The sequence below is a fragment of the Sorex fumeus genome, unplaced genomic scaffold, assembly GCF_029834395.1.
Source record: "Sorex fumeus unplaced genomic scaffold, SorFum_2.1 ptg000006l, whole genome shotgun sequence".
In the NCBI taxonomy this organism is placed as follows: domain Eukaryota; kingdom Metazoa; phylum Chordata; class Mammalia; order Eulipotyphla; family Soricidae; genus Sorex; species Sorex fumeus.
Window position 1 is genome coordinate 40,010,891 of NW_026606063.1, and position 12,742 is coordinate 40,023,632.

Below are 12,742 nucleotides of genomic sequence, written 5' to 3' on the forward strand. Positions count from 1 at the left end.
GACTTTTTCTCCTCTAGAGAAACCCATCTTTTCTCGTAAACTCTCTTAAACTCTTATTTTCCTTATACATCTCAAAATATAAAATGGGAATGGAGAGGAGTGGGAAGAGGAAGAAGAGAAAGGGGAAAGAAAAGGAAACGGAAAAAGCACTACTCAAGCAAACAGAAAAGTCATACAAGAGAGCTGGTGATGCCAAATCTAAGAAGTAACAGAAGTAACTCAGCAATTAAGATGAAAACCAAAGGTGTTCATGAGAGTTGCTTTACATAGCAAATGGCCACACATTCAAAATAAGGAATGAGAAGAAAAGCTGGGGTTAGATCCGAGTTCACAATCACAAACTGTTTGAACTACATAATATACAAATTCAAAAATCTCCCAAAGCAATACCAAATCAATTCCTAAATTGCACACAATCTAAAGAAAACAAAACAAAGCATGATTAGGAAAAATGACTGAACTTCAGGAAAGCAGCCCAAGCCATACAAGTTGTAGACATCTCTCTGTCATTCTCTCTCTTCACTCTCATTGTATTTGCTTCTGCAGTAAATTATCTTAATATGCAAAATATGAAAGATTCCGATACCCATCTTATTACTTTAGAATTAAGACTTCAGGCTTCATATGCAGGATAACTATAGTTAAAGACTTAATCTAACATACAACATTTAGAAGTAACATAAGCAACAAAACAGGAGGAGCGAGGAAGAGTAATATATCAAGTTAATTAATTAAAAGCAGGGTAATTTACAAAGTGCTATTAGAATGATCTAAAGACAGATTTATTTCCATTTCACAGTCTATTCCTAGGTGTGGCTTTCATTATTTCACAGACTACAACACTTTGATATTAGGGGATCAAGCCCAAGTCAGCTGTACATAAGGCAAACACCCTATGTACTCTACATCTATCACCAATTTATCATTCTTTGAGTATACATACTGGGTACCACATTATCAACAGACCAGTAAAATGCAAAAACATGGTTTTGAGTAAGTCTTAGGGAATAAAATGATCAAATCAGTTAATGGTTTTATATCATTTCTTGAACTAAGAATTTGGAATGTTTCTGAAAGAAAATTTATAGTCAGTGTTTACTTAATTTTAAAAGTTGGCTGCAGGAGCCAAAGCGATACTACAGTAGTAGGAAGGGTGACTGCCTTGCACACGGCTGACCCAAGAGTTCAATTCCTGATATCCCATCTGGTCCTCCAGGCATCACCAGGATTAATTCCTGAGTGCAGAGCCGGGAGTAAGAATAGGAAGAATAGGAACGATGGGGGGAAAATACTCCAAGACTAAAATTTGCTAAATAGAATAACTTGGAAAAATATCAAATACAAATGCTTTAAAAGTATCCTGGAGTGAAGGGACAGTACACTAGGTAGGAGGCTTGCCTAGAACGCAGCTGATCCAGATTCAATGCCTAGCAATTATCCGGTGTAATTCCTGAGTTCAGAGTCAGAAGTTATCTGAGCATCATTAGGTATGGCCCCCAAACGGGGACACACACACACACACACACACACACACACACACACACACACACACACACACGAACAAAGTGTCCTATTGTGTAGACACCAAATATAAAGAACTAAAATGTTAAAAAAAAAAAACAACCAAAAACGGGGGGAGGGTTTGAAAACCTAGCTCGAAGGGTGGAACACATGCTTGCTTGCACACATGTGGCCACAATCAATTTCCAACCCTGCATTATTCCTTCTCACCTAAGTACTACCAGGTGACCTGGAGGCACCTGAGTACTGCACAGTGTTTCTTGTGGCCCGCAGAGCACTGCTTTGGATCCCTCACACACAATTCCCCCCCCCTGGAATTAGCTAGTTAAATCACTCAAATTTGTACTTAAATTAGTGCCTCTCTTTACAGATACTCAACTTCATTGGGCTTTAAATACTGCAAATTTCACTTCAGTTAGCACAAGATTTTTGGCTTACTAACAAAAAAACCATGTATAAGAGAAAAAGATACTACAAAAGTTAGAGTAGAGCTTATAAAAACTAAAAATACATGGAGCTGGAGCAATAGTATAGTGAGTAGGGCTGCCTTATACGTAGCCTACCCAGGTTCAATCCTCAGCATCCCATATAGTCCCCAGAGCAATGCCAGGAGTAACCCTGGAACATCACTGCCAGGTGTGACTCAAAAAGGAAAAAAAGCCAAAAAGGGGAGGGAAAAAGGACTCAGAAAATAAGGCTCCCAGAAGAGAGCAACATAGAACACAGCATGCCACAGAGATGCCTCCAGACCATGCACCAGGCTATCTTAACTGGGGTAACTCAGAGGGGGTTTGGGGGGGGGAAGGGGGGAGGTGAGTTTCCCTCAACAAAGCACCAGCAGCCAAAAACCTCCAGAACTCAAATCACCACCATGCTCACAGCGGCTCTCAACAGACTGTGACGAATCAATCTGCAGAAAAACCCAGGTTGCAGAACTTGTGACTGAAATCTCCAAGCTCGCGCAAGTGGGAATGGGCCTCCTCCTACTCCCATTTCCCTAGTTCACCAGTAGCTTGGCAGTCACACCCACAAACTACTCCTGGCACCTTATAATCTCATCAACAGCCTCACCCATGAGTGAATCTGCTGCACAACCAGAGGTCTAAATCTTAGACCTCTCATACTCTACACCACTGCTGTACAAAGAGTAGCATACGACATTTGATGAGGTTTAACAAAGATGTTAGTTATCAGGGCTTACTGGCTCCAGGATGAAATACAACAATCTTCACACAGTTTCCATAAGGAAACCTTATTGGACCATTTTTAGCGGAATATTCATAACAAGCAATGCAAAATTGTTCTACTTTGGGGGGCACGGTTAGAAACATTCGAAACATGATGTAATGGTGGTGGAATTAGTATCTGAATATTAAATGTAATGAATTATTGTGAACTTTATAAAAATAAAATTAAAAAAAATTTTAAACACAGAATATTGAAACCAATTTTACTAGTACCCGAGAATAATTCATAAAGTTCATCTTCCAGCTTTGGGAGAATAACCTTTATGCTTTATTTGTTAAAAGTACAAAATCTGATACAAAACAATCATACCTCTGACAAATTCATTTTTGGAGATAATTTGCAGGTCAATACATGGTCACCTATGTTCTGTGGATGTTGTTTCAGAAAGCTATACATTGACTGCGCAGATTCAGGACTATCGAGCTGAAGAATTGCCTATAAAGAAGGCAAAAAAGTGTGAGTGCTTATTTACAATTTAAAGATGCAATTACAAATATTCAACAATTTCATCTTTTGGTCTATGTCCAAAGACCTGATCAGGAACTCAAACAGTTATTCATATACACATATTGGTATTGATATCAGTTACTTTTAACCAAAAAGTAGAAAGCCAAGTGCTCATTAACAGTTAACAAGTTAAAATGTGATTTATCATTTGTAATTAGTTGTAACAGAACAGCAATTCTGGCAAATGCTACAACACATTCCAGAAAACACTGTCGTAAACCATGTTTGTCACCAATGAACAATATTCCACTTATATGAGGTGCCTAGAGCATTCAAATTCATAGAAAGTAAATAGCAGAATGATGCCTGCTAGGAGCTAGAAAAAGAATGGGAAGTTCTATTTAATTCAGTCTGGGAACAAAACAAAGTTCTGGCAATGGATAAAGATGATAAATAAACAAAAATTATGACTATAATACTACTGAACTGACAGGTAAGGTCAAAAGGGTAATTTTTACATTCTATGTATTTAATCACAGTACATATCTAAATATGTTAATGACAAATATTTCTTTTAATTTAAAAATTCATCTATTTTGGAGGGCTGGAGCGACAGCACAGCAGGTAGGGCGTTTGCCTTGCACACAGCCAACCCGGGTTCGATTCCCAGGATCCCATATGGTCCGAGCACTACCAGGGGTAATTCCTGAGTGCAGAGCCAGGAGTAACCACTGGGCCTCTCCAGGTGTGACCCAAAAAGCAAAAAAAAAAAAAAAAAAATCATCTATTTTTCTTCAGGACTTCAAATATTTGATTACACCTGTTTCTTCCTTTTAAAGTAAATCAGAGGGTCTGGAAAGTCAAGACAAAATTTAAAGTAATGGCATTTTAATAGTTACTTAAATTTTTGATTCTTTGGTCACACCTGTGGTTCTTAGGGGCCAGTTCTTGGCTCAGTCTTCAGGGGTTACTCTTTGCAGTGTTAAGGCAGCAGAACCCTGGGCTTCCTGCATACAAAACATGAGCTCTAATTCATTAAGTTATCTTTCTGTCCCAAGATGATATTTTTAAAATAAAGGATTAAGTATGTCTAAAGAGTCAGAATTATTCCACCTACTCTATCCTTTCCATCATTTGTCACACTACTTCTAAATATCAAACTTAGTGTATGCTTCTAAAGCAAGCCAAAAAGTTAAGTATCTACTTGTGGTTGATTCGGCATTTTTTGGTGAAGAATACACTGCCAAATTTGATATGAAAACCTACCTTTCTAGGTAATATAGGATTACAATAAGGTAACAGTATTTGGGTAACCATAAGGTATCGGGTATAAAATTGGGGCTTTCTTTATGCAAATCATGCCCTCAACCCAGAACACTATCTCTTCAGCTTTTTGATCTTTTATGAGTATAACTACCAGGATAACAAAGAACAGATCATTCCTTCAGGTATGATCTAAAACTCCTAAAATGTGAATTAAACATTAAACAGAGAGCATGACAAATGTAAACAATAGAATCCAAGTGTTTTATGACTAGAAGGGACTTGTAATAATTCTGAAGACAGATATAAACTTTTCTTGTCAAAGCCGGAGAGTAAATATGAAGGTTTTTCATAACTCTAAGAGACTGAGAAGAATTTGTGGAGTTTTAATGTTTAATTCAGAAGCCAAAGAAAAAGCTACGGACCACAAAAATATTAAAATTCAGTTATATACACTACTAAACTTATAGCTAAAACAAGCAGAACCTTGTTACCTTGTTTCTATTACTCATGAATATGTGGTGATCCACTTTTCCAAACTGAAGCCCAATACAAAGTACACATTGAAGTCCATCTTCTGGTAAATTATCAAGGTGTACAAAACGATCGTAAATTTTATCCATATTTTCCTGTAGGTTTTGAGACAGTAAGAAAAATATAAATTAGCAACACTATTTCAGAGGTCAAGGGTCAAATGGTGCCCTCTCAGTAAATAAGAAAATGACTTCTGATGAACAAAGTGAGGTCTTATAACTTAATATTTTTGTTTGTTTATAATTTCTCAGACTGAATCTAGATCATCACATATATAAAGCAGGTGCTCTGACACTGGGCCACAATCTCAGTCTTTAGATATTAGTAAACAGTAAAACAATAAACAAAAAGAAAAAATACAAACTTTTATCTATCAATCTCTTATTTACCAAAAGTGCCTCAGAGTACTAACCCATCTGGACACTTGACATGGCTCCAAGTACTTAGAAAATATTTATCAGGGATTAATACCATCAGCATTTGTCTTTACTTTTACCAAGAGATGACTCAACAGAAATCTTCATCACTTCAATATTGGCTAGAGATGTAATATAGCAGGTAGGGGTTTGCCCTGCATGTGGCTAAGCTGGGTTTGATCCCTGGCTTCCCATATGGGAGAAATTTCTGAGCACAGAACCTGGGGTAATGCCTGAGAATTGCTGGACGTGGCCCAAAAACCAAAAACTAAAATAAGTTCTACAGTGTCTTTAATTCTTAATTAATAGATACCTAGAACATCAATGATTTTATCAACTAAAGAAGTGTAGAAAAGCATTAAAATTAAAAACTTACCGATGGGTCATTTTCTTTAATCAAGGTTGTGAAGATAGCTTCCTGAAAAGCCAAAATAGAAAGAAGTTGAGGACACAAGGTCTTCCTCAACCACTTAAAAGTCAAAAGTAATAATAAAATAAACGGCATAAAAATGCATTAAACATAATTTATAAATTGAGAAATCAGTAAGAGTTGTTCTTTAAAAAAATTTGCCACACTTGTAATAAGTTACTGAAATTCACTGTACCCACAGTTTAATTCTTCTTATACATAAAATTTAAAAATAGTAATGTGCAGTCACTTAGGATAGGACATCAAAACTTACATACACATACAGGTAACAAAAGATTTAATTCAGCAGAGAACTCAATTCAAAAATGAAACTTAAGGAGCTAAAAACATGTCTTAGAATAACAGCTGGCCCAATTTGACACTACAGTGGTCACCACGGGACCACCAGAGGTCACTCCTGATCACAGGCACTACTGGGTATGGCTCCAATACCAGCCCAAAAGAGCCAAAGGTGAAAGATAGCGAACTGAATGAGCACACACTTTGAATGCAGGACAAACATGGGGATGTGGCTCAGTGAGAGAATGACTGTTGTGCAGTCATGAGACATATTCAATCCTCACTACTTTTCTGCTGGTAGAATGTGATCCCTAGCACTGCAACAGAGCATACAAGGCCTAGATACCAAGAATCTTTATAATAAATAAGTAACAAAATCTTTAGAGTGTTCTACGAAATGGCTCAAAGACCAGAAATACATGTTTTGCATGCAAGAGTCCCAGATTCAATCCCTAGTACAAATATTAAAGAGAATATTAAAGAAATGAAAGCTAGCAAATAAATAAATAACCAAACAGAAGGGATTAAGTATTCTGAGATTTAGATAGTAAGTTATAGAATCTAAAGAATAATAAGACTATGATGTTGAAGCTGACAGAGGCTAGCAAATAGATTTATATTTACAAGAATTTATCTTATAAGAATTTAATTCTTTGCTTCCCGTCCAATGCATACCATATTTTATGAGGGCACTCAGTCTGATCACAATCTTAGAAATAGGTCAAAACTAGTTTCTACATTTTTCAGTTAAAAGTCTCTGAATTATAATTGAGTGGCATACTTTATATATGCTTTGAATAGCTACAAACTTGAAATAATCTGTTCGTTGTAACATGTGAAAGTACCACAGATGTTATAAATAGTGATCTATGGGTTCCCTATTTTCAAACAATATAAAACATTCAAGTAAACATTCAATCATTAACATACACATAATTTCTGTTCCTTATTGAGAGTCAAAGAGATCTCTAAGGACAAGAATAGACACATAGTTGCTGGAATTGTGCTATAACTTCTAAAAAAAAAACAAACCGATCAACAATATTCAACAGACATATGTCGTTACAATTGAATACATACTTTCAAAACAACATTTTAAAATTCAACTGTCTGATGGATATAAATTTCATTCATTTCCATGTTCCTCTAGATTCTAGTGTCTGTTTCATGCTTTAGCAATTGATAATAAATTTGTAGGTCAAAAATATGAGTTCCTTCATTAAATCTGAATACACCTGAATGTAATTTAGTCTCACAATTTTGTGGAGGAATCTTTTGATAAAGACAAAACTGCAGATACAAGATATGCTACTTTAGTGACTTCTAAGATGGGAAGCAATGGTAAGGAGAATAAAGAAGGAATAAACTCCAGAAGTATTCAGGAGTTAAAGGAGAAAAGAGATAGTAACAGAACGGTGGTCTAAACTGGAAGGAAAAAATTAACCTCTGGGATTCTAGTTTGTAGAAAGAAAATGACCGTGAAATTCTCTGGGGTAGTGGAGAAGGGGGAAAAAAAAATCACAGAACTCTTTTGACAAAGAACTTTCAACGTTTTTCCTGACCCCAATATATAAGGGATAGGATTTCATTGATATTTAAAGTCTTAAAGAATGAAACGGAAGAGGGTAGAAGGACAAGAAGCTTTCACACTACCAGAAAATATGGAACATAAATCTTACTTTCTCAAATTTATTAATGCTCTAGAAAAAATGGTAAGTTTAAATTCATTACTTACCTCATCTTTTATATTCATACTTTCTGGAGCCATACTTATTGAGAGTTGATTTCCATCTACTGATATTGGGAAACAGGTATAAAAGTATACCATAGAATCTGCAGATTTTTTATTTAACTCTAGAAGAGCCTTTTAAAACAAATTACAAGAACAGAAAAATTAGTGTCTTAAATTATCCTTCCTTAAAAAGCTTTGATATTTTTAAGATGTTACTGGGCCCGCTCAAGCAAATCAAATACTGGGAGGACATTGCTAATAGTTAAATTACGTTGAATCATTTTTAATTTGAGGACAAATAAATGAATACCCCCCAAAAGATGATAATAGACTAAAAAACAATATATCATGACAATGCTCACATGGCAGTAATAGAAATATTAGGGAACATTCTAGTAAAAGACAACAAAAGAAAATTTTGTAAATTTTATTCTTCACTGTATTCTTACTGGTTAGCATGAAGCAGATACTTAAGTGGAAAATAATTTGGAAGGCTAGGGTGAGGGATACACGGCAACACATCTCCCAAGTGGTGTTCAGGGACCTCTAGGTTACTGCTGGGAGTAACATGGTCAACTGAGCTGGGCAGAGTTGCTTGGGTCTTGTGGAGCTGTATGCTGACCCCACACCTACACTTGGCAGTGTTAAGGAGGCATCTGAGTTATGGGGTTTGAACTCAGATCCCATGTATACCTCATCCCACTGAGCTGTCTCTCTAGACCCTATATAATTTTAATTATAAAACATAAAAAATGAGAGAAATAAAGAAATGCAAAGCGACGGCCCATTATTTTCAGTTGCTTCCATAGGAGCAAAATTGTAACTCCATATATTTGTCTTTAATTTTCATTCATAGTTAAATACTAGTCAAATATCTATAAGTTTTCAATTTATATTTTGAACATTCTTCTTATTATTAGTATTACTACTAAGTCTATTCTTTTTCTCAGGGGTTTGAATCACATCCAGCAGTGCCCTGGGATCACTAATAATAGTATCCAGGAGACCACCTTTGGTGCTCAATCTCTCTGCCTCTGAACTTTTATCATTTTATGTACATCTTAAAATGTAAATCTTTTGTTCTTCATTCTACACAAAAAAATTCTTTGGTTTTGTGTTTTGGCCACACCCACTTCACAGCCACAGAGCTTAACTCCTGGCTCTGTACCACCATGAATGGTAGGGTTACCTAAGCCTCTGCAGATACTCTCAGGACCAACAAAGCTCTTTTCTAAAAGGCAGGTAACATAATGCCCAAAAAGGGGAGAGAGGGAAGAGGGAGGGGAGGGAAAGGAAGAGAAGGGAGGAAGGAAGGGAAGAGAGAAGAAAGGCAGAATGCCCAAAAAGGGAAGAAAGGGAAAGAAAGAGAGGGGGGAGAGAGGAGGGAGGGGACAGAGAGAGGGGGGAAGTAGATGGGGGGGGGAGGTAAAAAAAAGTGCCTGTAACAGAGGCAGGAGTAAGAGACTATGATGACAGGACTGGGGACACTGGTGGTAGGAAATGTACACTGGTGAAGGGGAGGGCTATGGGAACATTTTATGACTGAAACCAAATCATCAACAACTTTGTAACTGCATCTCACTAGATTCAATTAAAAAATAAATTTAAAAATTTAAAGGGAGGCAGCAAGTTTTAGAGACAAGAATGATAGCATTTTTCAAAAATAAGAATTTTATGACTGCACTGAATTTGGGAAAGTAGTAGGAATCTTGGAACAAATTACTCTATAATTAGATCAAATATAAAATAGTTAAATTAGAAATGAAATACAGAAATGTAGCCAGAAGCACATAATTTGCATGTGGGAGTCCCAAGTTCAGTCCATGGCACTGCATGGTCCCTAGCACCACTAGCAATGACCTTGAATCCATCTGGGAGCAATTCCTCCCACCAAAATACAGAAAATCTAATCAAGTATAATGATTAACATTAGAGTTTGTCCTAAATTTTATTTTAAAAAATCAAATGAGCTGAAGAGATAGCAGGTGGGTGCTTGATGTGCATGTGGCCAACCTGGGTTCAATTCTCAGCACCCCAGACAGTTCCCTGAGCCTGGGAAGAGTGATTCCTGAGAACAGAGCCAAGAGAAACCTCTAAGCACCACCAGGCGCGGCCCCAAAACAAAACAAAAAGCCGTAAAGTAAATAAAATGAAACTGTGTAAGAGCTGGAGAGGCAGTACAGTTGGTAGGGTGCTTGCCTTGCACACAGCCAACCCACAGTAGAGCCCCAGCACTGTATATGGTACCAGTGCCAGGAGACTCCTGAGCAGCAAGCGCTGAGCACAGCAAGTACCGCATCTACAGCGCCTCCCCACCCCAAAAGGGAAAGTTTTGTTGAAAGTTTAAAATGTCATAAAGTTTACCCATTTAAGTGTTCAATCAATGGTTTTCAGAATATTTAAGTACTATGCAGTAGATCTACTTTTAACAGTAACTTGCATTTGGCTCCATCTTCTTAGGCTCAGATTAACATCATCAAACAAAAAAAATCTCTAGTGATCAATTGCTTTCTATTTTAAGAGTGCTATTTCCCACCACTGTAATTGTGTAATTTCTATTAAATGACTGAAACCTTTCTGAAACTATATACCTACCCCAAGTTGTTTGGTATAATTAACATTACAGAGAACTATAAACACAAAGATAAACTCAGATTAAGTATAAGTATGAAAATGAGTTACTCCCAATGAATATCATAGGCAAAGCAACAAATATACTATTGTAAAGAAAAACTAATAAAAATGCTACGTCATTTTTTAAAATATGCATTAACATGTTAAGGGTAGAAAACATTTTTGATTTTTGAGCTACAGTTGAGTGCTCAGAGGTTACTCCTAGCTCTGATGCACTCAGAAAATAGTGCTGGCAGTGCTAGGGGAACCATTGGGGATGCTGGGGATCCAACTCAGGTTGGCCTAAGGCAAGTGCCCTAACCACTGCATGATTTCTCCAGCCCCAGATATAAATATTTTCTATTAAACTAAAAACTGGGCAAAATTTCTAAAACATCAGTTGGCCATTCTTCCTTCTTTAAAATTACATATGATTTGAAAGTAAGGAATATCTTTATGCCATATTTTTTAAATTCTTTAGCTTGAGGTTTTTTTTTTTCCTTCCCTTTTGGGTCACACCCAGCATTGCACAGGGGTTATTCCTGGCTCATGCACTCAGGAATTACTCCTCGCAATACTCATGGAACCATATGGGATGCTGGGAATCGTAGCCGGGTCGGCCGCATGCAAGGCAAATACCCTATCTGCCGTGCTATCACTCCAGCCCATAGCTTGAGATTTTTGTCCTGTCTTTAAACCCATTATAGTTTTGTCAAATTAATGTTTTTCCAAATATGCTTGCAAAAGTGAACAGCTATTATAAACTCTTACCTTTTTGTGAGATGATAAAATCAAAATATCCTTTAAACCACCAAATGGTTTTACTAGGTTGCAAATTTCTTCTATAGAATATCCTTTATTAGGCAAATTAGAAATAAGTATCACGCACATTTCCTCTGTTTCCTTCAAAACAAATTTTAGAGTTGACATTAAATTTCGAGTTGTATATTTACTCAAGTTTATACTGTAGGTCATGACAGTATTCAAATTGCATTAGTATGATTAACTCAAAAGACTAACTTCAACCTCAAATTAAAAACAAAATGTAAATTTCCTCTCAAATACAATGAAATATTTTCACTCCACCATGTCACATAAAGGTTTTTAGTTCTTTTCAATTGCTGTTCAAAATGCAAATTAGTCTGTCTCTTGACAACTCTGTTCTTTTAAATAAATACTGTTTGTATTTTTTGTTTGGGGGCTACACCCCCGGCAGTACTCAGGGCTTACTCCTAGCTCTGTATTCAGGGATCACTCAGGAGCCGAGACCATTTGGGGTGCTGGGAATCAAACCTGAGTAGGGTATGTGCATGGCAAGTGACATAACTGCTATTCTATCCCTCCAGTATTTTAATTAATGGCAAAATATTGTTACCATTCCTGTGCTTTGTGATGCTAACACCCCAAGATTCAATCAGTGCATATCCTTTCATTTGCAGGGGTTGGGTGGGATCATTTTAAGAAAATAAAATACAGCTTTTTAGTGTCCTTACCCCATAACCCAATCACCACTACAAAGAAAATACTCCCTTTTGTGCCTTCTCAGATCGATTTATTCTTCAAGATGACTCACTGTCACTTTTTTCTGTTAGTGGATAGCAGGTTAATCTCCAAAGGTATGTTACATACAGTAAATGTAGCAACTTGTGACTTTTCTTTTGAAAAGTAATAAAAACAAAAAGTGACAATTGTAATTTTCAGAAACCAGCTGAGAATGATTATCATGTCAACTGTGCTCACAACTGGATTCTTCTAAAGTACTTTGAATGAATCTATAAAAACTCTACTGGTAGTTTAAAATATCCTTCCGATAACAAGATGTATTATTACTTGGATAATCCACCTACCAGTCAAAACTAAACTCATGCTTATCCCTGAGTTATCTCTAGGTCTTATCCAATAAAGTCTTAAACCAATAATATTTAATATTCATAACTGAAAGATGTAACAAGTATGTTAAAACTTATGCTTTTAAATACAATGTGCAACTCAATCCTCTTTAAAATGCGAAGAAAAACTGGTATCTTAAATAATAATATATTTCCTATTGCTTTTTAAGGAGAAGAAAATTTTCACAAAATTCTATGCTTTTAATTTACCTACTCAAAAACACACTCTGGCCCAACAGTTTGGCATATTCCTAAATTCTTATGATTTATTGCAACAGTTGAAGGCTTTTTATTTCAAACTGTAGTTTGAAATAAAAGTCACAAGTGACTGAAGTTTTACACGATACCAAATACTTTTTTAAACCTTTGG

General features: G+C 36.3%; 1 protein-coding gene across 3 annotated transcripts in view; it reads right to left on the reverse strand.

Annotated features, from left to right (window-relative positions):
• Positions 1-12,742, reverse strand: part of ZNF638 (zinc finger protein 638) — a 76,899-nt gene that overhangs the window by 19,327 nt on the left and 44,830 nt on the right. For all 3 annotated transcript variants that reach the window (XM_056122858.1, XM_056122853.1, XM_056122847.1), the window contains exons 17-21: positions 11,255-11,386; positions 7,874-8,002; positions 5,806-5,847; positions 4,974-5,108; positions 3,079-3,204 (exon numbers count right to left, since the gene is read on the reverse strand). In XM_056122858.1, coding sequence (XP_055978833.1) covers positions 3,079-3,204; positions 4,974-5,108; positions 5,806-5,847; positions 7,874-8,002; positions 11,255-11,386 — 564 coding nt within the window. The remainder of the gene's footprint in view (positions 1-3,078; positions 3,205-4,973; positions 5,109-5,805; positions 5,848-7,873; positions 8,003-11,254; positions 11,387-12,742) is intronic.